Source organism: Trachypithecus francoisi, unplaced genomic scaffold (assembly GCF_009764315.1).
Source record: "Trachypithecus francoisi isolate TF-2019V2 unplaced genomic scaffold, Tfra_2.0 Lachesis_group8, whole genome shotgun sequence".
In the NCBI taxonomy this organism is placed as follows: Eukaryota; Metazoa; Chordata; class Mammalia; order Primates; family Cercopithecidae; genus Trachypithecus; species Trachypithecus francoisi.
In genome coordinates this window covers 44,140,671-44,161,380 of record NW_022681473.1, presented here as the reverse complement: position 1 = coordinate 44,161,380, position 20,710 = coordinate 44,140,671, and the positions used below count along the sequence as shown (strand labels likewise).

The following is a 20,710-nucleotide window of genomic DNA, read 5'->3' as shown; positions in this document are numbered from 1 at the left end:
TATTCTTCACCTTGCATTTTCATTTAACAGAATATCAGCCTGATCTGCTATTGATTTGCAGCGGGAACATATTCAGCAGGAATGAGGGCTATTTGGTTTATTGCAGGGTAGCCTGGGGCTGCTTTGTCCCTTGGTAGTGTGTGGAGCAGTATTCACCCGCAAGCCTCTAGCCTCCTGCTTTGGGCTACAATACATCTCTCTTTCCTGTCACACACAGCAGTGACTATAGAAACAGGGCAGGGAGCCAAGAGCCCCTGCCCTTGGATCAGCATGTCCTGTCTCAGCTGCATAGCTAGGTGAGACCATGGCAATTATCCTGCACTGAGATGGGAGTAACAAGATTGAGCTGGGTTTGCGATGAGGGTCAGGTGCTCTGAGCAGGGTCATAATGCTCAATCTTATTTTGTGTGGCTGAAATGGAGCTAGTGCTAGCCAGGGTCAGACATCAGGTGAGCACAATGAGAGACAGTGTAGTTTAGTGGTTACGAGCATGAGCTTTTGGAGTTGGACAGAACTGAATTTCAAGTCTGGCTCTGCCACTGGATGTGCTACCCTTGCCAAGTTACTTTACTTTTCTAAGTCTCAATCATAAGATGGGACAGAGTGCCTCAAGTGACTGTGAGAATTAAATGTGACAGTGCATTTAGATCAAATAGGACACTCCTGGTTGCTAATAACAGTAGCTGAAATGATAAGGATATATAATGTTTACTTTAGAAGTTTAGATAAAGCTGTGCCTGGGATGAGTCAGTAGCTCAGAAGTGACATGCAGGAGGGACACCCTATGTGTCCTTTGATTCTGCCATCCTTGGCATTGTTTCTAGATGCTTTCCTCTGGAAAATTAGCACTGTGTCTTGTAAGTAAGTGTTTAATATGTGCCATCATGATGATTCGGATGCTAAATCTGACTATGATTCTTTCTCATCTGAGAAAAGCAGAAGTGAACTGCCAAGGACAAAATACAGGAGATAATACCAGCATCTGGTTATTCAAGAGTCATTTTTTAACAACTAAATTTTTTTTTTAAATCGACAGAAAATTGTATGCATTTATTGTGTAGAACGGGTTTTTTGAAGTATGTATACTTTGTGGAATGGTTAGAACTAGCTAATTAACAGATGCATTCTCTCACAAAGTTACAAATCTTGTGGTGAGAACACAACATCTATTCTCTTTGCATTTTTCCAAGACTACAAGATACTTCATTAATTCTAGTCACCATGGCATACTATAGATCTTGTGAACTTATTCCTACAGTCTAATTGTAATTATATGTCCTTTGACCAACATCTCCTTATCATTTTGATACATGGCTGTTCCTGCCATCAGGGCATCTTCAAAAGACAGGGCCATGATCAAAGAGGGGAAAGAATATGAGTGGTTCTGAGAGACCAGAGTGCCTCCTGCCTCCAGAGGCCATCGTCCCAATTGGCAGGGCTCAATCTTGTTGGCCTTCACTTTGGGAAACCCGGCCTCTACCTGTCTGCCTGTTGCTGCTGCCCTCTTAAAGGCCCTTTCAACGTAGGTGTTCCTTATACATATAAAGGGCCATGGCAGGCCCAGCTATGCCAGAGCCTGATTGCAGCTTTTACCCAAGCCTGACTTCACACTTACTTTTATCTCTTGATCCTGTCAGCGCTTGCCTTTTTAGTTCACCAATCCCTAGATTTTGATACCTACTCAGTTTGGCAACTTGCTTGGATTCCTTCCCTGTTTACTGAGTTCAGAACTTCCTGGCTCCTCCTGCCGGTCCTCCTGTACAGCATCCTCACTGGCAGGACAGCCCTTCCTGACCTCAGGGGAGATTCTGACTTTGCTTTACTAGTCTCCCTGACCTTGACTTTTTGATACACACTGATATTTTTATTTTCCTGCCCTCCTTTAATGGCAAGTTGTATCAATGATAGTTTGGGGGGTGGTTGCTCTGGACCTCTCTGGAGTTAGAGCTATGCAGCGGTGGAAATCTATATCTGCAGTTGAGCTTAAGGCTTCACTTGGAGGAGCTCTGAAATCTAGATTTCAAATTCTGGAGATGAATACAAATACAACTTTTACAGGATACATGAAGCTGTTAAACGCACAAATTATATGACTGAGCCTTGCTCTAAAGCTCATCCCTGCTAAACACCACATGAAAAAGGTGACCCAGTATTTGCAAGATGAAAAATCACTAGGATTAACCAATATGTCACCTCCTTCAAAAGAGGATGTGCTCAGGTATCAGCTGCAATCCTCCCTCAGGCAGGAGGCCGGGTGGGGTGCTAGAAAAGTCTTGGAGTCTGAGCTGGGTATCTTCTGTTGGCTTCTCTGGAAACATTCTGTCCCCTCCCTTCACTGTGCTGTGTCTGAGCAGGCTGACATGCATGGGCTGCATCTGTGGGCTTCTTTGCCATCTGGATTTATTTTGAATTTTATTAGCAGGAAGAACAGGCAGGGGAAGGGAGGAGGAGAAGGTATCTATTGCCCTGTCTCCTTCTCTGTGGGGTCACCTTGGGCTGGCTGTGACCTTTGACTGAAAGCCACAGACTGTGTTAGGTGGTCCTTTTTGGCTTCCTTGCCCTTTTATGCCAGAAAGGGAAGAGGTTTTCCCATTTTCTTTTTACAAACTGTAAGGGGCCACCATCTCTCGCAGTTTATGTACTCCTTGCCTGTACTTCTGTAAACAATCCCTTTTAATCTATTATTCTCTTTGCAAATGACCAAAGCATAGTATACTGACTTTCCCACCAGGACCCTGACTGTTACAGATCCTAAGTCAGAAACCCTGGCTCACTCTCTGGCTTCACCACTTCCTAGCTGTGTGCCCTCGGGTGTGTTTCTTAACTCCCTTGAATCTTGGGTTTCTTTTCAGTAAAATGGGGATTGCAGTCATTTTCTTGCTTCTGTCTATATCACCCTCCCACCTCCTCCCTTCAAGGAAGAAACAAAGAGTGTACAAATATTATATAAACTGTAATGTACTGTGCACAAAGGAAGAGTTACTATCTCTGTGATGTGCAAGGAGCTTCAAGTGGGAATTGGGGAAAGCAGAAGGCTTTGAGGCTAGAGCATTTGGGTCTCCAGATGGGACTCTGCATCCTCACCTGCTCCTCAGTGCAGCCAATGAGAAGCATTTCTGGCAGGAGAACAGAACCCAACAAAATACCCTCCAAAGCTGATGCCACAAGACTTCCTGTTCCATTCACCTTAGCCCACAGGTCCAACTCATCTGGAATATAGATGAGAGCTCGTCCAATTACAGACAAATTATGTAGGGATGACATTAGCCTCTCGGAAGATGGACTCTACGGTAAGGCCTTTGGAAAATACAGTTATGTGGTCCAAAAGGAGGAAGCTGTTGAAATGGTGCTAAAAAAACAGATGAAAAGGACAATTCTGGCCTTTTGTTTTTCAACATTCAGAGAGTGCAGTATTGGCAAGAGTAAATCCTGTTATTTGTGTCTGGATAACCTGACATTTGTGGCTAAAAGGAAATGGCCATGGCATTTATATTGGAAATTTCCTTGGAAGGCCTTGTGCATGAACTTCTGGAGGGAGGTGGCACCCACTATAGCAGATCACTCTTTATCATGTCAATCACCTCATCCTCTTTTGTTATCTTTGAAGGACTTATCATTGTGTAAAATTATCTTGATTAGTTACCTGTTTACAGTTTTATGGTTTGTGTCATTCTTTCCTACCTGTACCCCTTGCCTCCAATAAGGAAATCAACTCCTTGAACTTATTTTAATGCTGAGTTCCAAGCACTTGGCTAAATGCCTGGCACAGAGTGGAGATTCAACAGTATTTGTTGAATGAATTAATAAATGAGGGAAGGATTACTATGCATAGTTGGCTATGTTGGGCACAAGACAGAATTCTGGGTCTTTAAGGAGCTCACATCTAATGTCTAATATCTTTCCACAACTTTGAAGCAATGGGCAGAAACCCACAACTCCAAGACATTAAATACTCAGGACCCTAACAGAAGCAAAGGCACAGATCAGCTGTTACAGGATTAGAAAATGGGAGACTTGACTTCCAGCGGAAATGAGGGGAAAGTAGAATGAACAGAGGTTTAAGAGAAAAACTGTGTTCATATTCAAATCCCCAATTTCTCAATGGTTTCCTTTTGCCTAAGTTATTTGGGCCACAGTTTTCTCATTAAAAAAAGATGATGATTGACTCTACATCATGGGTTTAACTGAAGTAATGCATGGAAAGCAGTTGGGCACATAGTAAGCAGTCAGCAAATGTTGTTGTTATTGTTAGCAGCAGTAGTAGGATGAGAAGGAGGAGAAAGAGGAGGAAACGTTTATGAACTAAAATTCAGTGAATCCTGGCCAGTGGGTGAGAAGACTTGGGTTTCAGCTTTTGTCTTGCTATTAAACTCTGTGGTGACATTTGAAAGAACTTCCCTTTTCTGGGTATCATTTGCAAAATGAGGAGTTTGAACTTACTGATCTCTGGGTATCCTCAAATTATTATTAGTTTGCATAGAGTTGGGCTTGAAGGATGCATAGTGTTTGTGTTTAAGAGAGTACGGTGTGCATATGGAAGAATAACTTTCCTTCTTATATTTATTTTTTTCTGCCTATGCCATAAGGTTATTTAATTGAGAAAAAATAATCACATATCTCTTGAGATCCTTCTACTCCAGTACCTGCACACTTTGGATACAGAGGAGCAACCAATCAAATATTCGTTGGTTGCTTGGCTGACTTATTTGGTTGGATATTAGAATTGGAAAGAGTCCCAAAATTCCTTTTTTAAAATTTCTGAATTGCGAATGAGACATTTATTTTGCCCTCACTCATATATACTTAGGTAAACACAGAGAAATAGAGGGAGGGTGGAAGAGAAGAAAGAGGATGTCGAAAAGGACTGAATAATATTTATAAGTTGTTTACTGTGTGTCAGGGGTTTACATATAGCATCTCATTTGACCTTCAGAACAATCCTATGTGATGTGAGAGCAGATGTTTTTAAGGTATCTTCATTTCCATTTGGACTCTGAGACAGTAGGATCAGGGAGGTTTAACCTGTTTAAGGTCCCAGAAGCAGGAGCTGCGTTAGAGGTGGGATTGAAACGCAGACCTCCGAAAGTCAGAGCCGCGATGTTCCGGATTGAGGGCCTCGCGCCGAAGCTGGACCCGGAGGAGATGAAACGGAAGATGCGCGAGGATGTGATCTCCTCCATACGGAACTTTCTCATCTACGTGGCCCTGCTGCGAGTCACTCCATTTATATTAAAGAAATTGGACAGCATATGAAGACTGGTCATCTCATATGAATGCACAATATGAAGAGCCTGGTTACAGTTTCGACTCCTCTCTGCAAGTGAATAGGCCCAGAAAGGTGTAAGAGACTCTTTGAATGGACATAAAATTCTGCTTGTTAAGAACAAGTTTGGGTCTGGTAACTGACGTTCAAAGCTAAAATTTAAAACTATTTGGGAAGTAGGAAACGATATCATGATCTGGTGTACCCTTATTCCTGTGACATTTCGCCTCTGACAATACTGGTATAATTGTAAATAATGTCAAACTCCATTTTCTAGCAAGTATTGAGGGAGCTGTGTCTGAAATGGCACTGTCTTGTCAGTCATTTCTGTTTACCTTTTCTGCCCAGAGTGTATTTGTGAAGAGTCTCTTAATAGTTATGTTTTGTGGAAATCAACACACAACCACAACGACTTTTAAGCACAGGATCATTAGTCTATGTTTTTAATAAACATATCGATTAAGAAAAAAAAAAAAAAAAGAAACGCAGACCTCCATGACTCCCAAGCCATCATATTCTCACACTTCGCCAGTGTGACTATTCCATGCTGCCTCCTCTCTTCTCACACCCTCAACAATCCTCCCCTCTCCTCACACTCAGTTTATAAACTTGTTTCTTGCCTCACCCAGAAAATAGAAACAATTAGAATAGTAGCTTACTGGCTCCTGTCACTATCTCCATGTATATCTGCCTGCTCTGTACTCTGCATTTTCCGCCACTACAGGCACTGTCCATGCTCCAATTTGGGCCACCCCTTTCCCTTGTGCCCTCTCTCCAGTATCATCAATTTTCCCTCATCAGAACAGACTCAAGCAGCATTGTATACATTATATAAATCCATCCGATGTAAATAAAAATCTTCCTCTAATCCCATATTTCTCTCTAGCCATACTGCCGTTTCTCTGCTTCTCTTTATAGTAAAATTCCCCAGAAGAGCTGGTAAATGCTCTGCCTTCACTTCTGCCCGTTCCATTTTCTCTTGAATTAACCCTAGTCAGTTTTTGATCCCTATCATACCAAACAAAGCAACTCTTATTAAGGTCACCAGAGACCTCCATAGTACCATTTCCAGGGGTTAATTCTCCATCTTCATCTTATTTGACCTGTCGGCTGCATGTGACATAATGAATCACCCCATCCTTGAAAATTATTCTTCACGGGGTTACTAGGCCACCCAAAACTTGCCGTAATTTTTTTCACTCCTTACTTTTTCTCACATGCTAAATATAATGATCAGTAAATTCTATTAATTTTATCTTCATAATATACCAAGAATCTGACCACTTTTCACCACTTCTACAACCACCAGCCTGGTCCACAACTGCAAACTTATTGTAGACTATTGCAACAAGTTTCCCTGCTTTCACCTTTGCTGTGTCCCAACCTATTCTTAACCCATCAACCAGAGTAATGTATTTAAATTAGATAATGTCAGTTCTCTCCTCAAAACTCTTAAAACTTTGTGTCTCAAAATAAAAGATTGAGACATAGGATGACCTATAAGTCTAAAGTGATCTAGCCCCTTGCTGTTTTCCCAACTTCATTTCCCACGATTCTCTTTCCTGCTTACTCTGCTCCAGCCACATCTGATTCCTTGAACTTTGATGTTGTTCCTTGAACATTCCCTACTCACTCCTTCTTTATGTATTTTGCATTTGCTGTTTGTTCTTCCTCTAATACTTTTCTTTTAGATATTCTCATATCTTGCTTCATTTCTTCTATGAAGTCTCTTTTCAAATGCCATCTCATTCATAAAACTTTCTAAAGTAGAAACTCTCCTTGCATGTAGCTCACCATCCCACTTAATTCTGTTTTATTTTCTTCTTCGCATTTTTTGATTCCTGTATTTATTTGATTATTATGTATTTTCACCTTCTCCTTTTATACCTTCCCAAAAGAGGGCAAAGATTGTTCAGAATTTAGCACAATGCATAAACCATAGTGGGTAATAAACATCTGTTGAAGGAAAGAATTAATGGCAATGCTATGTTGCTTCCTTTGTATCTTATATTACTAACTATTGAGCACTTTGAATTATATATGCTATTGGTACAAAACCAAGCAAGACCAAATCAAAACAAAAAATGATGCTGATGTCCTTGATCTTCTGAGAGTCACCAAGGGGCCAAGCAGTGGAGTCGCTTGTTCAAGCAAGTTTGCAGGGCCAGAAGAATATGTGTGAGATTGTTTTACAATAAGCAGATAACAGGGATATCTGCTGGGCCTTTTTCTCATTTGGGAGCTGGTCAATGATGTAGACTTAGTCAAATGAAGTAAGTGGGATGAAGTGGAAGGCAGAGTTGAGGAAGAGGACTAAGAGTTATTTCTTGAGCAGCTACTACAAGCTAGGCTTCCTGATTTACAGACATTATTTTATTTCTATATTTCATAACACCTGGGAGGACTCAATCACCTCCCAATTTCATAAAGAGGTTAAATGACTATGTCAAACCCTCTTAGCTTGGAAGAGTTAGACTTGGATATTGTTATACTGTAATCTTGTTGATGGGGAAGAGATGGTGAGGCATAAGAAAGTAGCTGTAGGTTTCTCTTTAGAGCTTATGTTCTAACACAGAGAGATCTGTCCAGAATGTAAGTGAAGATCCAAATACTATATCTTTCTTTTTTGTGCGTTTTTAAAATTAATATTATATCTTTCAAAAAAGCGATTGTCAAGCTTGCTTTTTTTTTTTTTTTTGCCAGTGGAATGCTATAGGAGATATAGAATCTATATATGTTATTATATCTTATAATAAGCTGTGATTGCCAGTGGAATGCTATAGGAGATATAGAATCGATATATATATTATTATATCTTATAATAAGCTGTGATCTTATTTGGAACATAAAGCCAACACATTGATTAGTAGATTGTAACACATAATACTGCCTGGTGCAATGCTAAATTGTATATCAGCTGTATTTTAGGTGCTATTACAATCGAGAAGACACAAAAATCTGTACCATTTTTTAGTTCAACATTTATTGAGTTTTTTAAAAAAATGTGTTTGTCCTTCACTAGTTTCTGAGAGTAAAGAGATGATGATATTAAATACTATATGCTGAACACTGGTCTATGCACTTTAAATGTGCCCTCTCTCTTAATTCTCACAAGAACCATATAAGGTAGGTACTACTATCGTTCACGTTTTCCAGATGAGAAGACTAGAAAAAGATGATGAAATAACTCATTTCCTCAAGGTTGTTGTTGCTAGTCAGTGGCAGAGTAATGATATAAAGCCAGTTAAGAGTCCAGTCCTAACCACATATACTAAAGAAAACGTCCGAGTTTTTTTTTTCTTCAACTTTTATTTTCAGTTCCAGGGTATATGTTCAGGAGGTGCAGGTTTGTTACATAGGTAGAGGTGTGCCATGGTGGTTTGCTGCACAGATCATCCCATTACCTAGGTATTAAGCCCAGAATCCATTAGCTGTTTTTCAAGATACCCTCTCCCCCAACACCCACCCCGGGATAGGCCCCAGTGTGTGTTGTTCCCCTGCCATTTTTCCATGTATTCTCATCATTCAGCTCCCACTTAAAATTGAGAATATGTGGTGTTTGGTGTTTTGTTTCTGCATTCATTTGCTGAGGGTAAAATCTTCCAGCTGCATACATGTCCCTGCAAAGGACATGATCTCATTCCTTTTTATGGCTGCATAGTATTCCATGGTGTATATGTACCACATTTTCTTTATACAGTCTATCATTGATGGGCATTTGGGTTGACTCCATGTCTTTGCTATTGTGAATAGTGCCAAGTTTTTCAGGAGTCCAGGATGTTGATAAATAAATGATTTCTGTATCAATGCAGAAGGTGCTACCCATAGTGTGGTAGGAATGCTATAACAATACAGAGGTGCTGCTATTAACCTAGCTTGGAGTATCATGAAGGATGATAAAGGAAAGTTTCCCTGATGTCCAGATTGTTCTATGAAAATGCCATTTACCTACACCTGAATCACTCCACGTTATTTCCCAAACACGTATAGATCAACAAGGACTAAAAAATAAAAGTATACATATCCACATTTTTAGCATAACTGGAGGCAGACAATACTGTACACTTTAATGTACCTGAAAATGAAACTTTATGAAATGAAAATAAAAGAGCAGAAACATGTATACAAAACTACCATAAAAATAAAATGAGAAAATATTTCAGCTGATATAAATTTAAAAAAAAACCCAAAGCAGAAGACAACTGTGATAAAATATTATCAATCTGAATAAAACATCATTTAACAAACCTTTAGAGATAAGAAAACCCATCCTTAATCAAAAATTAAGAAACTCAGAGGAAGAGTGTATATAAAATAGTAGTATGTAAAATGTGAATTGATTTAATACAGAAAAGAAATTTTAAAAAAAGACAAAATCGGCCGGGCGCGGTGGCTCAAGCCTGTAATCCCAGCACTTTGGGAGGCCGAGACGGGTGGATCACGAGGTCAGGAGATCGAGACCATCCTGGCTAACATGGTGAAACCCCGTCTCTACTAAAAAAATACAAAAAATTAGCCGGGCGATGTGGCGGGCGCCTGTAGTCCCAGCTACTCGGGAGGCTGAGGCGAGAGAATGGCATAAACCCGGGAGGCGGAGCTTGCAGTGAGCTGAGATCCGGCCACTGCACTCCAGCCTGGGCGACAGAGTGAGACTCCGTCTCAAAAAAAAAAAAAAAAAAAAAAAAAAAAGACAAAATCATTTTAGGAATGAAGAAGAAAATAATAAAACCCCCAAAGGAGAATACATTCAACTGAAAGAATTATAGGGGACATTAAAAAAGAGGCATTAAAATAACCGGAGAATGAAAATCAAGAAAAAGAATCAGAAAGAAAATAGTCAACAAAAAAGATAGATAAAGATTATCTAAAATATGTATAACTGAAGTCCCTGAAGAAGCAAAATGAAATAACCGAATAGAACTAATATTTAAAATTTTAATGGAAGATAGCCAAAACGATCTTGAAAAAGGAATAAATTTGAAGAACTCACACATCCCAATTTCAAAATGTACTACACAGCAATAACACTTACTGTGATACTGGCATGAAGATAGACATGTAGAACAGGACAGAATAGAGAACACAGAAACAACCTTCAAATATAGGATCAATTGACTTTCAGGAAGGATGTCAATATTGTTAAATGGGAAAAAGACAGTCTTTTCAACAAATGATGGTGGGAAACTGGATATCCTCTTGCAAACAGATGAAATTGGAGCTTTACCTTACACCCTGTACAAGAATTAACTAAAAAATGTAGCAATGTAAGTGCCAAAACTGTAAAACTCTTTTTTCTTTTTTTTTTTTGAGACGGAGTCTCGCTCTGTCGTCCAGGCTGGAGTGCAGTGGCGCAATCTCCGCTCATTGCAAGCTTCGCCTCCCGGGTTTACGCCATTCTCCTGCCTCAGCCTCCCGAGTAACTGGGACTACAGGCGCCTGCCACATCGCCCGGCTAGTTTTTTTGTATTTTTTTAGTAGAGACGGGGTTTCACCGTGTTAGCCAGGATGGTCTCGATCTCCTGACCTCGTGATCCGCCCATCTCGGCCTCCCAAAGTGCTGGGATTACAGGCTTGAGCCACCACGCCCGGCCCAAAACTATAAAACTCTTAAAGAAAACGTAAAGTATTCATGACATTGAATTTGGCTATGATTTCTTAAATATAATACCAAAATCAAAGGCAATAAAATAAAAAATAAATTAGACTTCATCAAGATTAAATATTTTATGCATTAAAGGACACTATTCATGAGTGTAAGAAAATGTCCCACAAAATGGGAGAAAATATTTGCAGAATGTATATCTGGTAAGGGATTAATATCCAGAATATGTAAATAACTCACGCAACTCAATAACAACCCAATTCAAAAATGGGCAAAGGACTTGCAAAGACATTTCTCCAAAAAAGATATACAAATGGCCAATAATTACATGAACATCCTTAGTCATTAAGAAAATGATAATCAAAATTATAATGAGATAGACATCCACTAGGATGTCTATAATTTTTTTAAAAAGAGGAAGATGACAAATGTTGATAATGATGTGGAAAAATTAGATCCCTTATGTATTGCTAGTGGAAACGTAAAATGGTACAGCCATTATGACAAACAGTTTGGTAGTTCCTTAAAAAGCTAAACAAATTATCATATGACCCAGCACTTCCATTCCCTGATATATACCAAAAGAAATTGAAAGCATAGACTTGAACAGATACTTTGTTCATTGCGGCATTATGTATAGTAGCCAAAAAGTGGAATCAAGAACTATATAAGGTAGGTACTGTTATTGTACCTACCAAGTGTCTATCCATGAATGAATGAACAAAATGTGGTATATACATACAATGGAATATTATCTAACCATAAAAAAGAATGAAGTTCTGATACGTATTACAACATGGATAAGCCTTGAAAATACTATGCTAAGTGAAATAAGCCAGACACAAAGGGACAAATATTATAAGATTTCATCTATATGAAATATCTAGAATAGGAACATTCATAGAGACAGAAAGTAAATTAGAGGTTATCAAGTGCTGGTGAGAGGGTGAATGGAGAGTTATTGCTTAATGGTTACAGAGTTTCTGTTTGGGATGATAAAAAGTTAAGGAAATAGATAGTGATGATAATTGCATAACATTGTGAATGTAATTAATGTCACTGAATTGTACAATTAACAATGGTTAAATGGTAATTTTTTGTTATAAACATTTTACCACAATTTAAAAAATTAATGTTATAGATCAAAAACATTGAAATATATAGCTTAAATGGGTGAATTGTATGTGAATTATATGAATGAGTAAATGAAAGAATTATATTTCAATATTAAAAATTGCAATGCAAGAAAATAAAAGAAAACCCAAATGTACATATTGAGCTGGTCCATTATAAATCTGGGAAAATCAATCTGTAAAATAAAGTCTGAAATATATCCTAGTAAAAGTAAATTTTATAAAAAAATTATATAAAATTTACTTTTATATTAAATTTAATATAAAATTTTATATAAAAGAGAAGAAATTTCATGATCTTAAGGCAAAAAGACCTCACAAAGGAAAAAAGTTCAGGTTGCCATTAGATATTTTTACTGCAATGTACAAAGCAAGGCAAAAGTAGCATTTTCAAGAAAACTGGAGGAAAAATTGAGTGGTAAACATTCCCAGTTTGACAGCTGAGTTAAATATTGGTGTATTATATAGCTAATGAAGTGCTAGGAAGGTGTCTGGAACCAAGGGTCCAGCCGGAGGAAGCAAAAGAGTATATGAAACTTTTGGGAATTGCCAACATTTAACAATTCAGTCTCCATAAAGTGAAGCGGAGAGGCTCGTAAGGCCTTAGATTTCATCCAGCAGTTCATTTATTCATTCACTTAATTGATGTTTCTTGAGTGTTAGTATTAAGTGCCTAGTAATGCCCCGTCAGTTACATGTTACTGAGAGAGAGCATTGTTTATGAGATCTATATAAAGGGATGAGGAGAGGTTAAAGAGACTAGGGGAATGTGCATACAAATTTTCATTTATGCATGGAAATGTAGTATGGCATTTACCTGAGTAATTCTTCAGCTATTCCAAACATCCTCTTTCAAATGAAAATTTGCATTTCAACCTTTACATCAACCTAGTATTGAAAGTGCTGATGGACAATTAATGTAAGAGGCAGAGAGAATTGAGCCCATTCATCCATTTGATCAACATTATACAGTTGTAGGGAGATGGCTGCGTACAGGAACTGATCAGATGGATACAATTTGAGTGCATAAGTGCAAAAATAAGTGAAATGAAAACCACTCTTCTTGAGCATATATTTTGTGCCATTAACTGCTTTGGGTACTGGGGATGCCAAGGCAAATAAGAGCTGGTTTCTGCTTTTCAGTTGACCTGAATCTATAAAATGCTGATTACATCACAGGGTATAAGTGAGGTAAGTACCAGATATGGTGAGAAGAACAGAATTCTGATCTTTATGTGTACTGGTGAGTGGTCATGCCAAGACTTAACATAGTGCTTCATTTGAATTTAGAATTGATTGCCGTACAGCGTATCTTCCTGCATACTTTTGTGTTAGTTAGGATACTCTAGTTGTAAGTAAGAGAAATCAACTTGAATACCTTAAGCAAAGAAGGTGAGGTTATTAAAAGGTTACCAGATTATCTCATGGAATGAACATAAGGAAAGGGATGTAGCTGGATCAATGGAAGGATGTGGAAAATCAGTAAGCATTCAATTGACTCAATATCACTTCACTTTATGCCACTTTACGTTTGTACTGGTGACATTTTCAAAGCAATTATTGTTCACGGCCTCATTGAGCCTCAACATAAATAGGTAAGTAGGGCAGGCATCATTTTCTTTATGTAAGAGGTAAGGAAATAATCCAGGAAGAGGAAATGATTTGTCTAAAGCTACATCCCAAGTTTAGTGGTTAAGTCCAGAATTTAGAATAGAGACCTCTAACTCTTGGGCTTATTCTTTTCCCATTAGTTGTCTTCAAAACTTTCTCTTACTACTACACAGTTTTTTCCTTCTTCTAATTCTCTCACCTGTTTAATTTTTATTTTATCATTCATTTGGTCTTGAAATGAAAGGAGTCACTTGTGTGTCCTTAATAATAGGCTTCTTTGACACGTCTCTGGCAACTATCTTTAATTTATATCCCATAACCTGAACATGAAGGGGCCACCAAGAAAGGAGATAATTAAAGAGATGATAGGAGATCTCAGTCGTCTCAGTGATTTTCTTATTATCATCCATGAAGTACCTTACCAGAAATGGGCCATTATAGTTTAAATGATGAGTTGGAGTTTGAAAAGGATTTGAAACTTTATCAGACACTTTCCGAGCTTGTAGCCCATTGCTTTCCAAACTCCAATTTTTCTTCCACAATGAACAATAACTTTTTTATTAAACAGCTGGCAGTTACTATGGAATGCCTCACATTTAATAACAAAAGTCTTCCTTCAGAACAGGAAATTTTATCTAAATTGCTTTGCTCTTCTTCCGTGATTGTGAACTCCTAAAGTCTGACAGGACTGATAGCCTGAAAAAATAAAAATTTCTTTCAAGAAGATGATGATTACTTTTTAAAAGAAAGAGCCCCAAACTAAATGAATAATTCAGTGTGCTTGCTACAAAGCAGAAGTCAAGGCATACAAGTTGTCCTCTCTGTAAACATGATTAAAAAACAATCAAGTTTGTCTTGGCACTTTTATATTGGGAAGATTGTAGACAGCAGCTGAGAAAAAGAGGAAAAAAATTAAAGCACCACTTGGGACTTAGGGACCTTCTTCACTTTTTGTTTTTGTTCTTAATAGAAGTGGCTAACATTATTCAGCTAATACTATTCTATGCCCTTAATATGTTAATTAATTAGTACTCCAACCTCAATCCCTTCCTGTCCTCCTGCTAGTACTTCCCTTTGACTGAAACCAAGTGGAACCAAAAGGAGAGGAACTTTTGCTACAGATCAGTCTCCTGTGACCCAAAGCCAGGCAAAGAGGGGTGGAGAGCATATCTGGCTGGGACAAATGGAGAATATTCAGCTCACTTTAATTTTATAATAAATAAAGTTATTTATTTGTATTGCTGTTCATCTGCCCTACGATGCGGGCTCTAGGAGGACAGGGATATAATATTATTCTTGTCAAAATAAATTTACAAGTGCCTGCCTATATATTATCTATCTATGTATTTATCTATCTGTCTAGTCTATCTAATCTGTTTATTCATCCATCATCCAAACAACTATTATTAATGGGCATAGTCAGGAGAACTCTTTCATTTCCTTATAATGCTTTGCAAAATGGTGGGACGCTGTAGGGATTTTTCTTTTCTTAGTACTGCTTTCTCGTTTGTTTTTTCAGTCATGTAGAAAAACCTCTAGGAACGGTCCTGCAGAGGAAAATCCCCTCCCTATGCCTCTTACTTTGCCTTAAGAAGCAGCCCAACTACTTCCATCATAGGCTTGCTTGGCCGTAGTGGGGGCTGGGGCAGGAGCTCCCAGTCAAGCCTGACTCTGCTGCTCAAGGGCAGATAATGCCAAATGAGGCCTCTGCAGAGATTTTTTTTTTTTTTTCCTTGGAGACATGGTCTCACTCTGTTGCCTAGGCTGGAGTGCAGTGGCACAATCTGGGCTCACTGCAGCCTCAACCTCCCTGTCTCGGGTGATTCTCCCGCTCCTACCTCAGCCTCCTGAGTTACTAGGACCACAGGTACATGCCACCATGCCTAGCTAATTTTTTAATTTCTTGTAGAGATAGTGTTTTGCCATGTTGCTCAGGCTGATCTGGAATTCCTGGGCTCAAGTGATCTGCCCACCTTGGCTTCCCAAAGTGCTGGGATTACAGGTGTGAGCCACATGGGGCCAGGCTGGCACCTATAAGTCTGATTTTGTGAGGGGGCCTATGAATTTGTATTTTTGAAAAGCTTATGAGGCTGTCCTACTGCCTAGTAAAGTTTGGGAGTTGCCAAGGGACCTTTGGTGGTTTTCAAAGTCCTGAAAAAATCACAAAGTCAAAGAATACTAATCCCTGCTTGAATGTGGAGATGGCAGTGTTTGAAATGTGTGTGTGTGTCTGTGTGTAGTCTATGCTGTACAAAGATTTCATGGAGAGGGAGCAAAATAATTCCCGTGTTCCTGACCATAACTGCTAGTCCCTGATATATTTCGTGTGGATTGTTTGGGAATGGTCAATCATCAGGCCTTTGCGGAGACATTCGTTTGCTCTGGGAAGCTTTAAACTATGACACGAGAATGTCACACATGCTCACTGAATGACAGACGGCTTTTGGATTCTTGTAGATTACTATAACAAGTAGCAGATAGAGGTTGAATCAGAAGGCCTCCAGTGTTCTTTCCAACCCTGAGAGTCCTGGTTACCAATGTCTGTTTTATGTGAGCAGTGGTCTTTTGATTTACTATCACTGGAACCTAATAACCTGAATCTTCATCTAGGTGACTAATAATATGAGTTTGCCCTAAATTATCACCCACTTGTGAGCATCAGCAAATATTTTGGAGACAGCTAGCCTGGGGTATAATTGAACACTAGGAGCAGCACATTTTGCTCTGAACCCCTGGAAAAGATGGGACCAATGACTATGGCCTTGATGTACCCTCAATGGCGCCATCTAGGGAGTGATTTCAGAGGTTAATGCTCCCCTCTCTTTCCTATCAGATTGTGGCTTTTAAGCTCCTCTTTTACAGAAATTGTGAAGCTAACACTAGGTACTATGTTCTAACCAGTTGAGCCAAGTGGCCTCAGTGAGGTTTTTGGTATTTTGTCTGAAAATATTTCAAACTAAAATATCTTTTAGATTATTCTGTGAAGATAAAGGCATTGATCTCACCTAAAAACATTAATAATGTTCCATTTGTGAAAAGCATTTTAGACCTTTCAAAGTACTTTTACAAAGCAGATGCTGTTTTGTGCTTATGGGAAATCCTGTGTGTAGATGTTGTTATTAAAGGTTTATGGATGAAGAAACCAAGGACTCAGAGAGGTTTAGTAACTTGTCCCAAGTCACAAAACATGAAAGTAAAGGTAAGACACAAATGGGAATTTTCTGGCTCTATTCTAATGATCTTTCCCTGGCTGATGCTCTTTGTGTAACCCACTGGTTGAGTATTTGACTTTCTTTTAATTTATTATTATTTTTTTGAGACAGGGTCTCACTCTGTTGCCCAGGCTGGAGTGCAGTGGTGCAATCACTGCTCATTGCAGCCTCGACTTCCCAGGCTCAACGGATCTTCCAGCTTCAGCCTCTGAAGTAGCCTGGACTACAGGCACACACCTCCATGCCCAGCTAACTTTTTTTTTTTTTTTTGTAGAGATAGGGGTCTTGCTATGTTACCTAGGCTGGTCTTGAACTCTTGGGTTCAAGCAATCCACCCTCCTTGGCCTCCCAAAGTGCTGAGATTGCAGGCATGAGCCATTGCACCTGGCCTGAGTTTAGACTTTTTTTGTTTTTTTGAGATAGAGTTTCACTCTTGTTGCCCAGGCTGGAGTGCAATGGCATGATCGTGGCTCACTGCAACCTCCGCCTCTCAGGTTGAAGCGATTCTCCTGCCTCAGACTCCTGAGTAGCTGGGATTACAGGCACATGTCAACACACCTGGCTAATTTTTGTATTTTTAGTAGAGACGGCGTTTCATCATATTGGTCAGGCTGGTCTTGAACACCTGACCTCAGGTGATCCATCCACCTCAGCCTCCCAAAGTGGTGGGATTACAGGTATGAGCTACCTTGCTCGGCCTAGACTTTTTAATAGCAGAATTCATTGAGGATTTTAAGCCAGTATGGCATGGCAGAAGTTTACACCTGGATTTGAATTTAGAATTCACCATTTACTGAATAGTATTAGGCAAGTCATTTAATCTCTGTGAACATCTGTCAATTGAGTATAACAATGCTTGTCTTTTAGGGTTATTGCAAGGATTATAAAGTCTGTAAACTTTTGGCCTACAGAAGTTGCTCACTCAAAGGCAGCTCTTATAAATTTTGAGGCGATGCCTCTCCATCTCTCTGAGTTTGAGGCTTACTGATTGTTCTTCATCATCTGCTGAAACATCCTTCAGATACTGGAAGTTCACTGCCTTCCAGGAGTGCCCCTTCCCTCTGTATACTATAGCTCTGACTGCTAGAAAATTTTTTCTATCTTGAGCTCAAAGGGCCTCCTTATAGCTTCCACTGGTTGGTATCACTTTTCCCTCTTGGTGCTACACAGAGCAAGTTCAATTCCTCTTCTACATGATGGTCCTCCAAATATTTGAAGACTTTATTATGACCTCCCTAATCTTTACTTCTTCGGACAGAACATCTTTGTTCCTTCAACTGTTCGTCACTTAATTTGGCTCACAATGTCCTCACAATCTTTTCCCATTCCTTCTGAAGTATGTCTGTTTATTATCTGAGAAGTTCCTAGAACTAAATGTGATTATCTCTGGACAGATTGACTCAGAATAAAATGAGATAATTACTTTCTTCTCATGGTACACTTTAAGATCACAATATCCTTTTTGACAGCTGATCTTAGCTCACTATTGACCAAAAAGATGTGTTTTAAAAATTTTTTAAAATATGTATTTCCATTTACCCTTAGATTTCACATTCTGTCTTTCAGCAGCATATTTACCCTAAGTTTGGAACCTTTTATTTTTTCCATGTGAAATTTCTTTTGATTTGGCCCTAATTCCTGCCTATTAATATCTCTTTTAATCCTGATGGTGTTGTGCTAAATCTGTCATGATTGAAACCATCATACCAGCTTCAAATCTTCCGGCATGTTTAAGAAGCCTATATTCTAGCCAGGTATAGTAGCATGCACCTCTAGTCCCAGCTACTTGGGAGGCTGAGGTGGGAGGATTGCTTGAATCCAAGAGTTTGAGACCCTGTCTCTTTGCATGCCTGTATCAAAACATCTCATGTATCCCATAGATATATACACCTACTGTGTACTCACAAAAATTTAAAAAAATTAAAAATAAACAGTGAAGCATACTTTCTATTATTTTGTCAAATCACAGATACAAATACTAGTTAGGACAGACTTATATGAGCTGGTTATTTGACCCTGGTACATAATCACAATCATCTTAGAATGATATCTGGATCGTGAATTTTAAGCAGAAAAGGGTTGTTAAGAAGTAGTGAAAGAGTGATATTAAGGACATAAAATATGGTTAAGAAGAAAAAGCACCCTTATTATCATTAGAGATCCAGATGAGGAGATAAAAAGAAAACAGTAAAATTCAGTTGCTGGGCAAGAAAAAGCATGAACCTGACAAGGGTTTCCTAAGGGCATGAAGCAGGTCACACGCAGGCTTGATCTCTGAAAAGGCCTCTCTCCTCTCTGTGGAGGGTGTCCACACCCTGCTTTGGCAAACTCCCTCCCACAGTGTTTACTGATCTCATTTGAACACTTCTGCCTTCTCATTTAACACAGCAAAGGATCTGAATCCTTACAGATTTCAACTTTGCGCCTTCTCTTTTTTGTTTGCATTTGTATTTACAGACAGCTGTTAAGGAACCTGCTGAGCCTTGTTACAGCCCTTCTTCCCTTGCTTTGTGTGGATTTAGCTTGAATTCAGTCCTTACCTGTTGGGGACATACTGTATTTATCCCCGTCGTCCCTCTCCCCATTACAGTCTGTGTTTTCTGATATAATGCCTGAGTTGCATTTTTAAATTTTGTCATTTTCTGAGTGTCATCTGGATTTGTTAAACAGATTGGCAGGAGGAGACTACAGAGTTACTCTTTGGGCCGTTCCTTTCATGTCCTTCTGGTTTCAGCCCTATGTACTGTGTGTTCCATTTGAGCAGATAATTAATACCATCCAGGCAGCCTGATATGGAATTGAACAGATAGCTCATCAGTGTACACAACTGGCAAAACACCCTGTCACAGTGAGTAAGCTTTGAGGACCTGCTCTGAAGAGTATGACAACCTATGGAATGAATGCTCAATATTTGTTGGTGCCAAAAATAGTGCTGATGACATCGTGACTTTTGCTTTTCTAGTGGGGCTCAAGAAAGTTATAATTCTCACATTTTTCTTATGAGGCTGAGAGGGGAAAGGGTCTGTTATGTCCACTTAGCATAAGGCCCAAAGAGGGGCTTAGCATCTTGTGCAAGTTCACCCATTACCATATCAGGGAGAAAAAAACGGGTGGGAATGAACTTATGTTCTGTATAGGAAAAATTCTCCAAGGAGCACCTTGAGATTCGCTAATGCCAGCTAAAAGGCAGTAAAGATGAGGCTCTATGTAGCTAAGGAAGGTCATTGCAACTTTTCTCTTCAGCAAGAGCATGAGAGCTTCTCTTCAATTCTTGGCAAAGCCCAAGGTAAACCTCTTCATTTACTGTCTCTTTTGGGCTTCATATTGTCTTATTGAATAGTGGCATAACACATGTCAATTCACATGATTTACGTTGGAAATTTATTCCTTTATATGATTAGGAAAGGTACTGTGGAGTCCCTTCAAAAACCTTCCTTTATCCAGGTAAATAAAAATCCAATATTTGTTTATAAGTAGTATTGTTGAACCACCACATTGTTTTGTGTTTAGCTCTGAGGGCTTTATCTGTTAATGAGAAAATCAGGTTCTTCACAGAATATCGACTAGTCTTTTAAGCAGACAGGACGCTTGTTAGGGAGGGTGTTTTAAACCAAAGTCATGAATTAAGAGAAGTTGCACCTTGGGAAGAAAATTCCTAATGTGAGCCCTTGAATCAATGACTGGCTTTGACAAGGAGTGTGGCAGTTACTCTTTGCCTTGTTCATTCCTCTCGAGCAGGTTTTACTTTTGACTAGATGTTTAATTTTGCATGGTATTATATTAGAAATGAGATACTTACACTTTAAAATATTGATAGATACTAATGGCATGCAAAATTCCTGTAATTCTCCCAATACAACTTAATAGGCAGCACCTTGTAATGGCTCAA

General features: G+C 39.0%; 2 protein-coding genes across 3 annotated transcripts in view; both read left to right on the top strand.

The window, feature by feature from the left end:
* NELL1 (neural EGFL like 1) overlaps nucleotides 1-20,710 on the top strand; it is a 984,256-nt gene that overhangs the window by 207,472 nt on the left and 756,074 nt on the right. The window lies entirely within an intron of this gene.
* LOC117080225 (mitochondrial import receptor subunit TOM5 homolog) lies at nucleotides 5,088-5,743 on the top strand. The gene has a single exon (XM_033205023.1). It carries the CDS (start codon nucleotides 5,098-5,100, stop codon nucleotides 5,251-5,253), a length of 156 nt encoding a protein of 51 aa, XP_033060914.1. The 5' UTR covers nucleotides 5,088-5,097; the 3' UTR covers nucleotides 5,254-5,743.

Coding starts and splice junctions, on each gene's coding strand:
- LOC117080225 (XM_033205023.1), top strand. CDS start 5,098: ATGTTCCGGATTGAGGGCCTCGCGCCGAAGCTGGACCCGGAGGAGATG.